At 37.3% G+C, this 17,617-nt stretch overlaps 1 protein-coding gene across 12 annotated transcripts in view; it reads right to left on the bottom strand.

The window, feature by feature from the left end:
• Positions 1–734: 734 nt before the first annotated feature.
• ADAMTSL3 (ADAMTS like 3) overlaps positions 735–17,617 on the bottom strand; it is a 199,796-nt gene continuing 182,913 nt past the window's right edge. For 11 of the 12 annotated variants that reach the window (XM_080607168.1, XM_080607167.1, XM_080607169.1 and 8 more), the window contains 8 exons: positions 13,676–13,858; positions 11,952–12,071; positions 11,299–11,511; positions 8,646–8,829; positions 5,876–6,080; positions 4,955–5,064; positions 3,231–3,445; positions 735–2,723 (listed from right to left, as the gene is read on the bottom strand). In XM_080607168.1, the coding sequence (XP_080463294.1) occupies positions 2,614–2,723; positions 3,231–3,445; positions 4,955–5,064; positions 5,876–6,080; positions 8,646–8,829; positions 11,299–11,511; positions 11,952–12,071; positions 13,676–13,858 (1,340 nt within the window). In that variant the 3' untranslated portion in view covers positions 735–2,613. Of the gene's footprint in view, positions 2,724–3,230; positions 3,446–4,954; positions 5,065–5,875; positions 6,081–8,645; positions 8,830–11,298; positions 11,512–11,951; positions 12,072–13,675; positions 13,859–17,617 lie in introns of those variants that run through there. The other variant, XR_013955837.1, reaches the window with a different exon arrangement.

The following is a 17,617-nucleotide window of genomic DNA, read 5'->3' as shown; positions in this document are numbered from 1 at the left end:
GGCCTCACCAGAGCTGAGTACAGGGGGACAATCACTTCCCTAGACCTGCTGGCCACACTGCTTCTTACACAAGCCAGGATGTTGTTGGCCTTCTTGGCCACCTGAGCACGCTGCTGGCTCATATTCAGCCGACTATCAACCAGTACTCCCAGGTCCTTCTCTGCCAGGCAGCTTTCCAACCACTCATCTCCCAGCCTGTAGCTCTGCTTGGAGTTGTTGCGCCCTAGAATAACTCTAAAACACTATTTCCTTGCTAGGCATTTTCAACTTACAATACTTAACGGAAATCTTCTTTCTAAAGACTATTATACATGTTGGATATTCTGAACAAAATTTATTACTATAGCTATTGCCATCATCCAAGTATAAAACGTAGAGCTGTTCTGTTGACTAAACAAGCTCTGCTCAGTGTAGTACATGAAGGCCTGGCGAAGAAACATAGCGTTATTCCACCTTTTTACAGAATCGCGATTCTTGATTTCAGTGAGTCAGAGTTGACTTATTTGGATCTCGGCAAAATCTCCTTCCCACTTTTTCAGTCAGGTAACATCTATGCTGCCTCTTAACAGCAGTGCAAAGCTGAGAATCTGTCTGGTAACTGTCAAAAATAAGAACTAATCTTAGCTTTGAAACTCCCAGAATTATGGACATGGTAGAATAGAATAATCCTTGGAATAAAAGCATAGCTACTGTGAAAATCGCAGTTATAAAAAAATCTCTGGGTAATCAAGATGTTGAATAATCAAAGTAGAGTTTATTTCAGAAATACCAAAACTACGTTCAAGAAAGCTAAGTATTAGACATCTTCAGTTACTGGAGAAGCAATGAAATAATCTACAGAGGAATGTCATGCCAAGTGCAATAACAAACATTTACAGCACTGCTTCTGTATATCATGCATACTCAACCAAAGACAAAATTAAAGCAACAAAAGAATGCTATGTGTTAACATTTGAAAACTTTAAATATAAAGGAAAAACATGAATAAGAAATTTTGGTAATAAGAAAAAATATATGTCCAAAAATCTTTATTAAACACTGTACAAAACAAAATATTGCACTTTTAAATCAGACAATAAATATCTACAAAAGTATCTTACAAATGTTTTTCTTTTAATTTAAAAAAAAAATGCTTAAACAATCAAGACCCATTGCTGATTAAAAAGGTAATGATCAGGAATATCCTCTCCTTGCAGTCAGCCTTGGACACAATAGTCCACATTAAACATTTTCTATACAGTAGTGCTAATCTAATTTTCAGTGATGCAAACCCATTGTGCAGGAATGCTGTTTCTAAAACTGTCTGACAGCATGCCTGCTAATTAGAATGTAGTGTGGTTCAGTAATGTAACACCAGATCCAAGTCAAGACTCACATTCAGCCTCCAACATGTGCAGTAGTGTGGAGAAGAAAAACATACAAAAGAAAAAGCTATCTGCTGCCTCCTATGGGGTTCTCTGCTTACAGCCCGAACGAAACATCATCTGTGATGCAGAAAAATAATATACCCAGGAATATTGTAATCAGAATTTATCAACTTGCAAAGACTTGCTTGGTTCATGCTCATGATGAAAAGTCATCTTGATGGAAAATTGCTCAAAATAGACTTTCTGCACTTGTCTGTCTTCATAATTAATATTTCTTCCTTGGACATTTTTCCCCATTAATAAAGTATTTATTCAAGACAGAAAATCTGACAGGCGTGTTTGGCTAATTACTGGCTCCCCATTTGACTACATGCAAGAGAACAGTGCTCACAAATGTTTCTTTCACAGCTCTGACAAGGAAGCCTTGTTTCTAATTCAAAATCAGTAGAGAAGTCTAATCATGCCAGAACGTCGATTGTACTTCAGTGACTGGAGCAGAAGAATAGAAACAATGGAAAATGACACTTCATTTATTCAAAACAGATCTATTGCTGTTTTGAAAATTATACCAGCATCTACAATGTCTTTTACTGCATGCACATAAATACAAGCACAGAAAATGAAATGCACTTCTGTGCATCCATCTGACAGCTAATCTCAGTAAAACATCCTGTGAGACTGACCCTTAGGCTCTTGCTGGTTATGAAAATGAAGTAACTGCCAAAAAGTTTACAGCTACAAGCCACAGCTTCTATGAATTCAAAAATCATGTTAAATTTGATAAAACAATAAAAACAAAAAGTAGGGGGCACTCATTGCTGCATTCCAAAATTATTCAAAGGATTTTGTGACTGTCTTTCTCAGAAGTTAAGAACAGTAAGCACTACCTGGTGTTTTTAAAGATAATGCTATTCCCCTGATAAAATCAAAAAACGTGTTGGCCTGTAAAATTTTACAGATGATTTGCCATGTTACTATCTTCCTTATCCAGACACAAAAATATTTAAAACATTGTTTAAAATGTTTAAAAGTTCCATTACAAAAAGTGGATAATAAAAGATCCCAGAAAAAATACCCTGTCCAGCATATCAATCTGCAATACTGTTTTTTCATTAGCCCCATGTTTCCATTTAACTGTTATGACTAATGTCTGATTTATTTACAAGTATATAATTTGAGCAGGCTAGTGTAATGAACCTCTCTTCTCATCTCTTCACTGCAGCATCATGAACTTTCCATAGAAGAGTTACATTTCTTGACATGACCGACAACATCTTTGTTTGTAGATGTCTATCAAGCATAACTTTAGCTGCTTTACAAACGTACAGTAGTGTGTTGTATCCTTGCATTCGCCTTCTGAAAAATATATTTAGATATTAAAAGACTTAATAATGGACAAAAGATAAATAGTAGAATTAATCATCATAATTGTAAACAACCGATGGATTCCTGGTAGCTTTGTAATTATTTTCCTTTGCACTTCTGAGAACAGCTAAAGTAGGTCACGAATAAGAGGGGTGATCTCACTGCATTTATTTCAGAGAACTACCCCACCTTTCAGGAATTAGCAGCTTGCTTAGAGACTCATGAATGAGTCACAACTGGCAGACATGTAGGGAAGTTTGCATAAAACAACTTCCTAAAAATCCTGTTTCTAAAAGTGCTTTTGAGGCTTTAATATCAAACTGGCCTAGTCGTGAAGAAAAATAACCCCAGCATTACGAAGTGTTCCTTGGAGAGGTAAGTTTTACCTTTGAGATGTAAAACCAAATGCTTGTAAAATCATTAGTGTACAATTATGAGTCACTAATATAAATGCTACAAACTATTGCTATGCTCAGATATAAATAAATATTTACATACTGCCACAGGATGTGACATTGCAGTGCTGCCAGGTCACCGGTCTCTTCTTCCATCCGCAATACTGATCAGCCACAGGTTGGTTGTTCTTTCTGTGCACACAATACACTCGTCTTGACTGAAATCCACTCCCACAGTCCATACTGCAAGGCCTCCAAGGCCCTGTCCGCCAATAGACGTCACATGCCTCTGAAGAACAGTTTCTTCTGACAGCAGGTCTGCAGAGGAAAACAAATGGCAGCTAAATGTTTGCTGTTGTGCTAAACGCTTATTCACAGAATCACAGAACCACAGAATGGACCAAGGGACAGAAGGGACTCTGCTCATCACACAGTAAACTAGGCCGCATTGCTCAAGGCCATCTTCAGTCACATCCTTAATATGTCCAAGGACAGAGACTCCAAAACCTTTCTGGGCAGCCTCTTCCTGTATCTGAGAACCCTCAGAGTAAAAAGTTTTTCAGAAGTTGAATTTCTGTGAATTTCAAATTATGCCCATTCATCATGCCTCACTCATGACAAAAGACAAGCCCCTGTTTATTTAAACCAGTTCCTAAAACCTGGAAGAGAAAAAATGTTTTACCTTTAGGAAAATTTTATTGACCCTGAATTGTTGCATTGTGGATACTTCAGGTGCTTTTTATCCATAACCTCTCTCATAAACACAAGTAATACTTCCATGCTGACACAGAACCTTCTTACTTGTCTGAAGCTGCCAAAGTGAAATCCTGTCTCTTACTAGTAAATGGAAGTTTCACCATTTACTTCAATGCAGCCAAAATTTCATTTTATATGCAACAAAAACATTTTAAATGCTCACAATGCAGAAGCACTTCTATAGTGAAAAATATAAAGAGCTGCTTTCTATAATCAAGAAGAATGGTAACAATTCACATGTATGTACTCTTAGAGAGAATGAGTGGGTAATATTCATTGCCCTACCTATGCATTTGCTCAGGAACAAGGTTTTGTTCCCTCAGAAACTCATGTTCAGTTTTAATTTGTCTCTAATTCAGATTTTTTGAGGTTACAGTGTTTCATAGACACTGCCATCTATCCATGCCCTATAGCATAGCCCCAAGAGATTAAAATTCTTAGGAGCAATAAAGCCTTTACTTTTCCTTTTAAAATGAGTTACTTAGAGACAGTAAAACAAACTGAGTTCTCACAAAAATATATAAAAATGCAAAAAAATGCATAACTTTTGGTAATAAAAAAAAATCACACACATTCATTCAGTTTTTGGCCCAAACACATCCCTCAAGAGCACATATGTAGAGGTAGAATTAAATCTATTTATGTGGATAAGTACACTTTATTTTTGTAATTATAAAGTAATAAATTTACATGGTCTACAAAATAAGGCCCAGGAAAACCCTTATATTGTGAAATCTAGTCCCAAACAGACCAGAATAAAATTGTATCAGAAGAGAATTAGCAGTAATAAGAAAGTTACGACAGATCACTCCAATTTCTGATTTCTTTGGGCATCAAGATTCTCTCACTCTTTTTCTAGCTTTGTCATTAGCACAGAGGAGGACACTGATCAAATTCATTACCCGCCTTGGGTTCCTGAATTTGTCGAGTGTACACAAAGGGATGACTTGTTGTCTCCTTTCTTGTGTTTGATTCGTAAGAAGAATTTGAATATTTATACTGCATTGATGATATTGTATCTTTAATTTGATATATAGAGACTCTTAACTTGCACTGCTTTGAACTGCATACCTCTTTCTTTCATCACAAGAAGAATTTGGCACCAAAGATCCATTATGAAGTTGACATACAAAGCGGCGATGCTGTAAACCTACGGGGCGGCCTATACAGCGACCAGAACACTAAAAAGAGACAAAAGGGTGAGGGGAAAGAAAAAGAAACAATCAAGTTAATAATGACAGAATCACCCTTCTAGGCAGTTATCCAATTGCACAACACATTCATAATTCTTGATCTGTATCTCTGTCTTCAACCCTCAGTTCATATTCTCAGTTCACACTTCTCCGAGATATTGACTTTCCTACTGAACCGTAAAGCTAAATCCATCATCTATTCTCTCATCCTTTCTGTAACGTTCTTTCTCCAACTCTGACAAATACAACCTTGCCTTGCTAATATCTGTATCCAGAATGTGAGAACAGCATTTCTCCATCATTACTTTGTTCATTGAATACTAAATATTACATTAATAATTGTCAAAGCTATATCAAAATGAACACAAGTTTACTGCACAAATGAAGATGCAATAGGAAAGCAAAGTTCTCTGTATTGTATAGTGGCAACTGTTTCTGAAGCACACATCTTTCTTTGAGGACTTCACAAGTTCTGCTATGTGAACTGTGTATTTATAAGACTGCAATAAAAGCAATATACTAGCTTAAAAACGGAGTATGTAATAATGGATTAGCTTATAAAACTGAAACTAATATTTGGTTTTCAGGTCACATTCTGCTTATATTTCCTTCTCTTTGATGAATAAAATTAGCACAAACTGAAACAAGGATTTGTAATTCACTGTACTGAAAGGCAATTACAACTAGTGCCACATAGCTCTTCTTATGTGCAATAGAATACAGATGTTCAGACAATGGTATGATGACACTGATGTGCTTTTATAATATAAGGAGTTTCCAGACAAACTGTGTAACTTACTTGTCCTTTTGTCTGTGTTGTCCCTGCTGAACATGAATAACCCATACAGGGTTTCCTTCCCACAGGACGATCCCGGTGCATACAAGCATCTGGTAGGAGTGTCACCACACTCTCGTTGGCTTTTACTTGTTGACAAGTTATTTGGCGATGGCGAAATCCATTGCCACAAGTTGCAGAGCACTCAGACCACGGACCAGTTACCCACCTACAGGATGCAGAGACATTTACAGCAGATATGAAAGCACTGGAACCTTGCTGGTAGTTTGCAGTGATAGTAGTGGTAGTTTGCAAGTAAAAATCAAGACAACCTGTCTTTGTAAGTTTTAGGTGGATAAATAGAACTTTGATGTGAGAAAAGGTAGAATACACTTTTTCAGTTGTCATGCAAGGTCTTATAAACTTGGTTACCTGATGACCTCTAAGATGTATTGTAGCTCAATATATGCTGACTGAAGTTACACTGTTTGTTACCCAGAAGGTTATATTAGGTAAACCCTATAGGCCCTGCTGGATTTATCATTTTTGCAGGAAGAACAGCACGCTATTCCATAACTTGCAAAATGAATGGTACTGATTTAGTTACTACTAATGTAACAGATGTCATAACTCATCCAAATTTATTACATCAAGATCCTGCTAGATAATGGCTGAAGGAGAACATTTTATTTATTGATTAGAAGTTGCAGAGATTTATTTTGCCTTTGCAGCTAAGAACAATACCAGGGAAGCAGCAAGTGGTAATATAATTTATTCTACTTCATCTTTTCATAAATCTAGGCTAGAAAAATGGAATGGGACTTTACTTGTAGCACAACTGCAATAACAGGAAAAATATTCTGTTTTCTTTAGCAATTATGTCATTTTCTTACAGTCAAAGAGCTCATATCAATTCAAGGAAGTTTAATCTTTTACAGTCTGGACTCTTCTTTTTTTCTCCTCTTTAAAGCTCAAGTACTTTTGCAAATATTTGGTGCAACGTATGCACAGCTACTCAACGATGCACAAATTTGGCAAACACAACTTAAATACATGCCCAAACCCTTACATTTGCTTAACTGTACTTGTATGCTATGCTGGAGAGAAGTGGATTAAACACATGCAAGATATTTTGACTAATAAAGGCCCATGACGCTGACTGTACATCTGAAGCCTACATAATTCTAGATACTCTCTAAACAGCTGCTGTAGGATGAAAGATGGTGCAAAAATCAGGGAACAGGGAAATGGAAGGGGAAGTCTGACCAATTTGCACTTCTTTCCCTGGTCAGTAATCACAGCAAAGGGGGAGAGCTTGGAGGCACCCGACACAGGGCTCTTTTCCAGGCACCTGGGATGCTCCTCCTGTATAGGAAGCATGGGCTACTTCATAACACAAAAACAATTTATATGGTAACACAGGTGTAATTCTAAGTATCGTTAACCTATGCTAGCATACACACAATTTCTTTCTACTGATTAACACACAAAGCCAAATTAAAAGCCAAATAAATCAAAGCAATTTAATAGGGGAGAATTTAGTATGTTTAGCTGTCTGAAATAAGTACTTAATTTTTATGGCAATTATTCTGGCTTCAGTGTTACTCAGATCATTAAGTCATGCACTGCAGTCCACTAAATGCATGGCCTGTGCTTAGGGGAGCACTGGGCCCCCAAGTATCCTCATAATTCTGTCTCAGTGCTCTGAATGGACAGATTTTAGAGGGAAACCTGCAGCTGAGTCTATGTTTCAAACTATTAGTTCTATTTTAGTATTTTTCCACTGGCAAAAAGTTCACTTGTTATGGGCTGGCTGGAATACAGACTCGCAATTTAGGATGATCTGTTTTTTTGGCTGCTAATAAAGAAATATAAACAAATTTCTCCTGATATTTATCTGTTGCTATGTTTTCTGTATTTAGAAAAAGAGTTTGGAACATACTGGCAAGATGCACTCCCACAATGTCAGTTAAGGTCTTAACACTTCTCTCCAAAAATTTTCCAGTGAGGGACAACTCCAAAATGTGTGCATGACTTTTCATCCCCCATGGATTTTATGTTGCTGACAGTGATGGCCAATCCTTTTAAGCAACGGAAAGCACTTTTTTTGGAGGATGCCTGTGGGATTTCCTGCTAAAAACCTAGAGCAACGCCTTGCTGAGCTGGAATGCTCAGTGCAACCCACCAAATCCATATGTAACATTTTGGAATCAGATGTTGTGGTGGTATACTAGCCTGTGATATAAATATTTTCTGCTCCAAGATCACACAGTACACTAGTTTATCCAGACAGAAAATTGGCAGAGAAGCACATGCAAGGAGTGTGACACCGTGGTGAGGAGGCATTGGAGACAAAATAGACATTCCACAGTAAACACACTGCTCTGAGCTTCTCTGCCAGCATGGAAGGAGAGGAGGTGAACACAAGATTTCACTCATGAGCATCTCGGCTGCTTTAAACATGAGTTTTCTGTCAGGGCGTTGACACAAATTCCACAAAACTAGTACATCACAGTATCTCAGAGAAGTTCCAGCTTTGCTTTCAAATGTGGTAGCAGCAAGACTTGCTGCGGCAGCATGTTGTACGTACGGCTAATTTATTCAGCTGAATAACTGAATAACTGAAGAGTTCTCCTGCTTGCTTGTGACCCATTTCACACCTCTCTTGCTTTAGGGTTCATAGTGAAATAATATCCACAGTTTAGACTTGCAGTACACAGAAACAACTTCAGGAGATTGTAAGTATGTTTTTACACAGATAGGGCACATGGAAATACGGTAGAAGGGAGCTTACCTGGCAGGACAGTCATCTATGTTGCATGACTGGTAAATAATTGCTGGCTTTTGCAGATGTCTGCATAATGATTCATTTACTTTCTGCTTCTCTGAATTCATGCACTGTGGTCTTCTGGAGCAGGTGCCTGAATTGCCACAGCTAGCAGAGCAAGTGCTCCACTCGGCATATTCCCATTTATAATCTAATTATCAGAAAAGAAAGGCAATTGTAAGCAGTGTGAGAGAGAGGCACTATACATTGTAACTGCATCGCATTTTAATTTATATGGCAGCATATTGTGTCAGCTAGACAGACACCATGTTCTCTGTAGAAAAGCAAATATTTCAGCATTGTGAAGGGGGACCATAAACCAGAGTAGAATTTAGTCCTACCCAGCTTCCTCTAAAGTTCAGCCTTTACATATAAGCATGAAGCTCTCTAGAAGGCAAATGGGATCAGCACATGTGCACTTGCAGGGCAGAACCTGGCTCACAGTAGGAACTGATGAACTTCTTTTAAAACTTTCATAACATTTTTATACAATGAGCATTAAAAAGAGGAAATTGTAAATCAGGCTCTCAAGGTTTCCTGCTGTTCTACAGCAAGTTTATTCTGAAGAAAACTCATCTTACTCCAGACACTTCACATAATTTCAAGATTTAAGAGAAACCTGTACTAAACTGTAGAAAATTACTTAATGCATAAATAATTTGCTACTGAGGCATCTGGCAAGATGAAAACGAAATTTGTTTTAAAGACCATTTTATATTAAAAATCAATCACCTCTAACAATTACTACCTTTATATTTAGTCACAATTCCACACTTACCCCTTCCCCCCAATTTTTTTTTGACACTTGGTAAAAGATGAAGTACTATGCAATGTTGACAGATTTTTATGTGATCACAGAAGGAGTCAGATTTTTCTGTAATAACCAAGAATAATTGATAGCTACCAGCTGTGTCCACAGGCTCACTCTTCCAGCACATAATGAATTCTTTAACTTATTGTTTTTCAATGTTTCCTTATTACTTCTGGGTTTCTTAAAATAATACAAAAGGGCCCTTTTCAAAGTAGAAACAGTTAAATTTACTGACTGCAACTATGATGGAGAGACTGTATTGTTTGTTTAACTAGGATGATACTGCTCAGAAGTGCCCTCAATATGCCTACTGTGCAAAAACCACCGAAGGAGATTTTGCAGTCTCAAAAAGGGATGGGTATTGCAGTGATGAAACGTTCACATAAGCAGCGATCAGAGTTAAAGCTCCTGCCTGGAAAATGGAATCCCCCAAAATACTGAGCAGCCTCACTGGAAAGGGCATTAGGCAACCAAAAGGCAGTTTCAGCTGGAGACCAGTGATTGATAGTTTAATACGTGGCTAGACCCACTCAGAAATTCCAACTTTAATGAGATCTATATTAGGACTAAGGCCTGGATACATTTTTTGATAAATTCTATAAGGATATTTTATGATTAATTTCATTAACATTCTGATTTACTTTTCATTTCATACTTGTCACCAAAATAGTTACCCTTTATCTGTGACTTTAACTCTGCTGCCCCATGCGTACAGACCCAGTCCCGCTCATACAGATAATCCCCTGACAGTCACTGGGAATACACTCGTACACAGCAGAGGGGATTTGCAAGTTCTGATCTTAAAGCTTCTTTCACTCTTTTGCACATAAAGAGTAAGCTGAGTCATATTGATAGGATAATAGATAAATCACATGAGAACTTTCAGTTTCAACAGATACTTTTCAAACATATTTTGCATTTTTTTTTTTGCATTTTTTTTTTTAACTGTCGAATGGAGTTTGGTGTTTTTTCTTCCAGAATCTTAGGACCCATGTTCCTAACTCTATTTTTAAAAGCCCATCAATTATAACATAATTACTTTCCAAATCTCTTTAAATATTTACAAACTCCATAAAATGTTTGAAGACACAGTTGATTGTCCTGCTGGTGCACATGTAAGATCCTTTTCAAATTCGTCTATGATTCACAGTTCCACATTTTAAAACCTACTATTGGAAATGAAGTTTTGTGCAAGGACATTGTGTTGGAGGACATTCAAAATGTTCTTGAAAATTTAAAACTGAAATTGATAATGAGTATGGAGCATGCTCTACTTACTACATTGATATCTTTAGGGGTGACTACAATAAGATGGCAACCACATTATTGCAACCATATCACTTTGCATGACATCAAAAAATAACAATTAAAATTATTTTGATTATAATTAATATATTTGTAAAGATAGCCTCAAAGATAATTTTCTTTCTTTTTGGTTGGCTATTATGGTAGCAGTTTGCGTGATTTGCTGAAGAGGAAGTTCAGAAAACTTGCCTGATTTAAAATTGTTTAAAGCAGCAAAGCACCAAATTGGGCTATATCCTCTCAGATTCTCGGCTACACAGTTAAGAAATGGGAGAGACCACATGGTATTAAGTCCTGCTCCTGCACACATTACTGCCCATATTCAGCTCTGGGTATGAACATTGCCTATTAGTTTAAATGGGATTATGCATACACGTGAGGTTATGCATGTTTGTGAATTACTTTTCATATATAAAAACAAGTTAATGTGCAGGGAAGTCTTTACAGAGTGAACGAAAATAGTATTCAAAAATGTAAGAATTTGTCATATAATTTTCAACAAACCTTCCTTCTTGACATTTACCCAAACTGACATTGGTTTTGCACTAGCTGAAGTCCAACATCGGAACCGTCCAGCAAATTGCCCAGAGTTGGTGTTCACCTCCAGGATGCGACCCCCAGCTAGGGTTCGGTATTCCAAGGTCTTAGCTTCCTCAATTGGAGTACCTCTGAAAAGCCAACGAACTGTGTTTCTGTAGCTTGGCAGCACTGGGCAACCTGAAAATCAATAGTATTTTAGCGTTTTCTAATAAACGCAGCAGCTACATTGAAATGTTTTTGCGTAGGTATGTATGATTGTGAGACTCTGTATACAAGACCTCATCAGTCAAAATAAAAACAAAAGCATGCATTAATTACCTGAAGCCCAAACTATGGCCCCAAATCCTGACCACCCCCTGAGGGTTATCAGCTATGTAAGGTGATGTATACTTACCACAATTCTTTGTATTTTTGCTTTCAATAAGATCTCACAAATTTCACTTCTATATGAATGTAGGGGTGTGTGGGAGAGCAATTATTTAAATGGAGCGAAGATTTCACACCATACCAGCAAACCCAGACTCTTATGAATCACACTCACTTTCTCCATGGGGCCTTCTCTGTTTTAATGAGCAAAACATATCATTCAAATGACAAAGCATAAAAAAACAGCATACCTATCCTTAATGGATCTCCAGGTACCACACTAACATTTGTACCAATTCCAGATGCCATTAGAACGCGCTTCTTTCTGCTTCCCTTTGATAGTAGAGTGTTATTTTCTGTAAATCTTTGTTCTGTAAAACAACATACAAGATCTCTCCTTAGCAAGAATTAAATCAAGATGCTAAAAAAACCTTTCTATCAAAATATCCAGCACATTATTTATGAAGCACAAGGATAACAGTGCTTTGGAATTATTTAGGATCAACTTAATTCATGCAATTTAATTGTTCATCTAACATATATACTTAAGATATAAAAGCAGGGAAATGCACAATTTATTTATAATGTTCATGCCAATTTCTAAAGTAATAAAATTTGTTGAATTGTATGTATTTATTAGCAAAAAAAATGTTTGTATTTATTAGCAAAAATGAGCATGTTTACGATCAAAATGAGCATGTTTACAAACAAAACTTACAGGATGTACGATCTATTTACTGTTATGAATAATGCTATTTATGATTTCATTACCAGTCATTCACACAGAACTCAATAATTCTCTCAGTGGAATTAGGCCAATTCCTTTGTTTCATTTGAAGGAATTGTGACAAAATGCTATAATAAAAAATAATCTCTTAAAATCTCATTAGACATAGTATATAATATGGGCAGAATCATGTACCTATCACTATGGCAACTCCTTTTTATCATATGCCAGAACAACTGCCAGAAATATGGGCAATCTGTCAGTAACATGCAGTTCTTGCCATTCAGTCAACATTTCTGTTTTAATGAGCGTGCATAATACTCATGATTCTCCTTCCAGAATGGTTTAAGTCTTTTGTTATATTCTGGCTTCCATGGGTCATTTTACGTTGGTTGGATGGATTACTCAAGATTTTTCCTCAATGTAAAATGTCTGCACCAATCCTCCTGCTTGTCTATGTAAATGCTGGGACAAAGAAGTCTCATATCTTTGGTACGTATTCCTTGGCCAACAGACCCAAACATCTATAACCTGCCATACACATGTGTGCTTAAGAAAGCAAGCTTTGTAGCAGGATTAGCCATGTATAATTGTGCTGTACTTTGTACACCAGAATATTGAGAGTTAATCTCTAGAGCCGAATGATCCATTTACTGGAGCTATTTGCAAGGCATGATTGTATTATACAGTATTACATGATTAATCTACTTACAATAGAGTCATTTAAATGGTGTTTTTCTTTACTTTTTCTATTCTGAGAATTAGCAGTTCATATTCTGATTTTTTTCCACATCCCTGTGTGTTATCAGCCTTTATGATTAGAAACAAAACAACAACAACAACAAAAACATCCTTTGCTTTCATTTCACTGTACTTCCCTGAAGATTTTCTGAACTCAGGCCTACCCTGTTCCCCTACATAAAAGCACTGGACACAATGTAATATGATATTTGATTTAATTTTCTAATGTTTCTCATGACTTAAGGGCTTAAATTTGTTCTATAGAAGCAAGAAGATGGAACAACTTTTGAAGAAGTCACAAGTCAGTCCATCTGTACCTAGATGCACTGTTACAGGAAATGAGAGATCAGACCAGATCCCAGGGAGTCAGATCAAATAAAAAATTCCAAGTTCGTAATTAAGTGTTAAATATCACCCCACTTACCCCACCCAAATAGTTTAATCAGTAAAAATTGATAATAAGAGTGGGTGACTGTTAGCAGTAAGGAATTCTCATTCAGCACTTACCAGTTAAGTGGAGCACAGATGCAGCTTCAGCTTTTCCGAGCACATTAGTTGCTCTGCAAATATATGTTCCTGCATCTTCGTAGGAAACATTCCTCAGAGATAAAGAGCCATTCAAAGGCAAGAAAGAACTGATTTGTTGGAAGTTTTTCTTCTTAAACCACGTTACGTTTGGTTGGGGAACACCTTTTAAATACATACAATTAAAAACAATAGGGTAAGATAAATGGTATATTTTATATTGCTAACTGCTACCATAGAATCCAAGAATCTTAAGTTCCTTTGTCTTTTGTCTTAAGTGTCCTTTGTCTACACAGACAGTGTAACAATATCACAGCAAAACAAGTAATTTTTCCACTCACAACAAAACTGCTTACTTGGAGCCCTACAAATAATTCAGCATCCCAGAGAGATTAAAGGTTAAGAACTGCAAGGTAAGCTCACAGAACAGTTTCAAAAACTGCTACCAGTCCTACAAAAGCAATGTGCTCATGTATCTCTCTATCAAAATATGTGAGACTGCTAACCCGAGTCAGGGCCAATTAACACAACTATCTGCATCCCAGAATGGGTGAAGAAATGAATGAATATCCAATTTCTAATTAAAAAGTATAGCAGAAAAATAAATTGGGACAAAATGTTTCTCTTGAAGGAAAAAAACTTATATATTTATAAGAGACAATAGAGAATATGTGGCCAATTTCTACCCCAAAAAACACCTGAAAACATACTGTAGCGGATGTCATAAGTACAGCTTGTAACAATGGAGCGTGAAGGAAAAGGAACAGAAAGAGCTATTAACAACAGTGCAAGGGGCTCAGCTGTTAAGCACTCTCATTTACCACTCTACAGAAAGCCAAAGGCCTATCCCTTTCCTACTGTCAAGCTTGTACTCGTCATTCTAAATTTTGATCCACAAATGACTTCGGATGTTTATTTTTAATTAGATGATTTTTCCAATTGCACAGTATTACCTCTGTGGAAGGACCTCTACAGATATTTTATTTTCCTCAGACATTTGCCTTCCAAAGGATATCTTGCAAGCTGGCAGATCAGCCACCTTATTTGTGCTTCAGTTGAGCTGCAGCAGATGAGGCACTATTTGAAGGCTCCAAAATCCTGGATAAATGGTGGGGTAAGTCTGACATAACGCGGCACAGTGATGAGCCACAGAGGCACGTGAATACACAAGGCACAAGTCAGAGCAGTTGAAGTGCCTTTTGCCTGAGCTCTGTTTTCTTGTCTAAATATATTGACCAGTGCTCCCTGAAGACTACCAAAATGGGTTCTGCTAGGGAAGCTGACCCAAATGGGGGACGTTTGGAAGTTTCAGCCATATTGAATGCTAATTCAGGCTCCTTGCTTCACAGATCATTGTGCAGTATTACTTTTCAGATGATGTCTTCATGATGTGGAATAGCCTTTAGGAACAACTTTAACATTTCAATCACTGGCTTAGCACTTTCAATGCACACCTCAAGTTTTTCCTTTACTGTAATAGGAACCAGACATATTTTTTGGATCCTGCCATTGCACTGAAGGAAAAAGCTCCCCGCACCATTTTTGTCTAGAAAGACAGCAGACAAAAAGGCTCTCCTGCATAATCACAAATTTAAATTCTAGGCAATTTAGCAAATGTTCAGTGCTTTTAAACTCATGAGATTGTGTTTTACTGAGTAAAAATGTATAAAAACAAGATACATATCTTCGGAGTGCACAAGAGTCCAAAAAACCAGGCTGTTTTTCAAGTTTCCAGGAGAAGCCTTATGCCACATCGAAAAATCCCTTTGGAATTAGGAAGAGGTCCTGTTCTAAGGGTCTTTTTTTCATTATACCCCAGCTTTCTGGCTAAAATGTATCATACTCAGACACATTTTTCCTTTACAGTGTATTTTCCATGGCCATTCCAGCATATATACTGGCTATACAGATGGACTGAGGAGGTGCTGTGAGGATGCGGAGTTGTTTTAATCCAAGGCCTACAGGTTTGCAGCCAGACTACCCTCATTGGCACCAAAGTCCTGCAGGCTGATCAGAGCCAAAAATATGTCAGAAAGAGCATGGTTAAGATGGGACCAGAGTTAAAAGCTTTAAAGTTAAATTCCACAATACACAAAAACAATAAAATATTTGGAAAGGTTCAAATTTAACTTTTAACCCGGGCCTCTATCAAAATTCAGCCCAAAATATCATCCCATGATAGTCTTCCCTCTGCCTGCAGCACAGTATTCAAAAATGTACCACATTCCTGGGATTTAAGTTAAGTAAAATGTGTCTTTCTTCCAAATTTGGGTTGTATCCTAGCATTTATACCAGAAGAATTGCCATGTCTCTATTCCTCTACCTCTCCCTCATTCACGGGGATGTTGAGCCTTTTAAAACCTTGACTGGAGTTCAGTTTGCAGAAGAAATCTGCAGAATAGCTTTGGCTCTCCATTGAGGTTCAAAATCGAGTAGCTGTCACACACCCTTAAGTCAATGTAAGTTACTAGCAAGTGATTCCTCTTCTTTCAATTTTTTTTTCTTCTCTCCAAGAAGCTGTATATATTTCTCTTTAGTAGAAATGAGCAAGCAATACCACACAGACATAAGTAAATCAGATCATTGCCAAAATGAATAATGTAAACACACAAATATAAATTGTAGGTCTAAGGAACGTAGGTGAGGAGAGAGCTCCACATGGCAGTCCAACAGTCAGTCCGATTGAAATGCACAGTTAATCCATCTAAGTAATCTTCGGGGTGCTGCCACTTACAGAAAAAGAGGCAAAAATGTGCACTTACAATGATCAATTATAAATATCATGGAGAAAACAACATTATTAAGCAGTGTCTGGTCAACACACACTGTTATTACAAAGCACAGCGAATGTTATCTAGGTACCTTCAGAGGACATCCATAAATCTGAGCTGATCGCATTGAAAATAGCAGTGAAAATGGCAATCAGAACACCTCTGTATTGTATTTTATCTAAAATTTTTGAGAAGTTAGATCTTATCTAAGTTTTTATGTGAATTGGGTGTTGACTCCTTCTGAGTTGGCCTCTTCATGGTCACTTCTGAGGACCCTTCAAGTTTTTGCATTTCTTTTTCCATTTCTCTCCCTAGCCTTTGTATTACATGGAAAACAATGCACTATCCGAAAGCAAAGCTGGGAGATATTGGATCATCTGCTGAAGAACAACTGGTAATTGCAGTCAAAGTCCTTCTGCATCCCTTTACAGGTGGTTTTGGGTAGGCTGCCATTAAGAGTAAGCAAACCCTCAGTTTCCTGAACTAACGAAGAATGGAAGAACACCTTTCAGAGAAGAGTTCAGGGACCTGCTACAGGTTGTGTTATCCTGCTGGAGTACAGCATGCAGGGAGGAGAGAGGGCATGGCTCTGCACGCTGCAGGCAGGATGTGGCTGTTTGCTAGATAGCAGGGGCCTCTACCCCTGCCTTTCAAGGAAACTCAAAACTGGAGAGCTCAAATGTTATATAAAGCTTTCAGAGCTGCGCATCCAGAGAGATGCAGAACAGAATCTGGCCAGAAAAAAAAAAATAAAAAAAGTTGTGTGGTGCTATTGTATCTGCTGATAGACACCCTATAAATGGATTAAAGAAATAAAACAGACAGGAGAAAAAATTAAAGCCATCCATTCTATTCCAGCTCCTTTGCATTCCTGAGTAAAGCAGCATGTACATTTCAAGTTCTTCTGGACAGCTTCAGTTTATCTGTATGTTTATACTGCCAGCAAAAAATCCTTTTCTGCCATAACTGTCATGAAAGACACTGAGTTCTTTTGCATACTATCACTTCTGGAATTCCTATCAGGAGAAACTCTTACTGTTGGAGGATACTCAAAAAACTATTTTTAGCCATTCATTTACCTTTCTAGTAGTCTCTGTGCTTAACAGTGCTTTGCATAAAACCCTTCTCACACCACAAAGCACATAGCACAACC

Source organism: Anser brachyrhynchus (assembly GCF_964034855.1).
Source record: "Anser brachyrhynchus genome assembly, chromosome: 11".
Taxonomy (NCBI): Eukaryota; Metazoa; Chordata; class Aves; order Anseriformes; family Anatidae; genus Anser; species Anser brachyrhynchus.
Note: the sequence above shows the minus strand (reverse complement) of the source record. Positions and strands in the feature narration are given on the sequence as shown.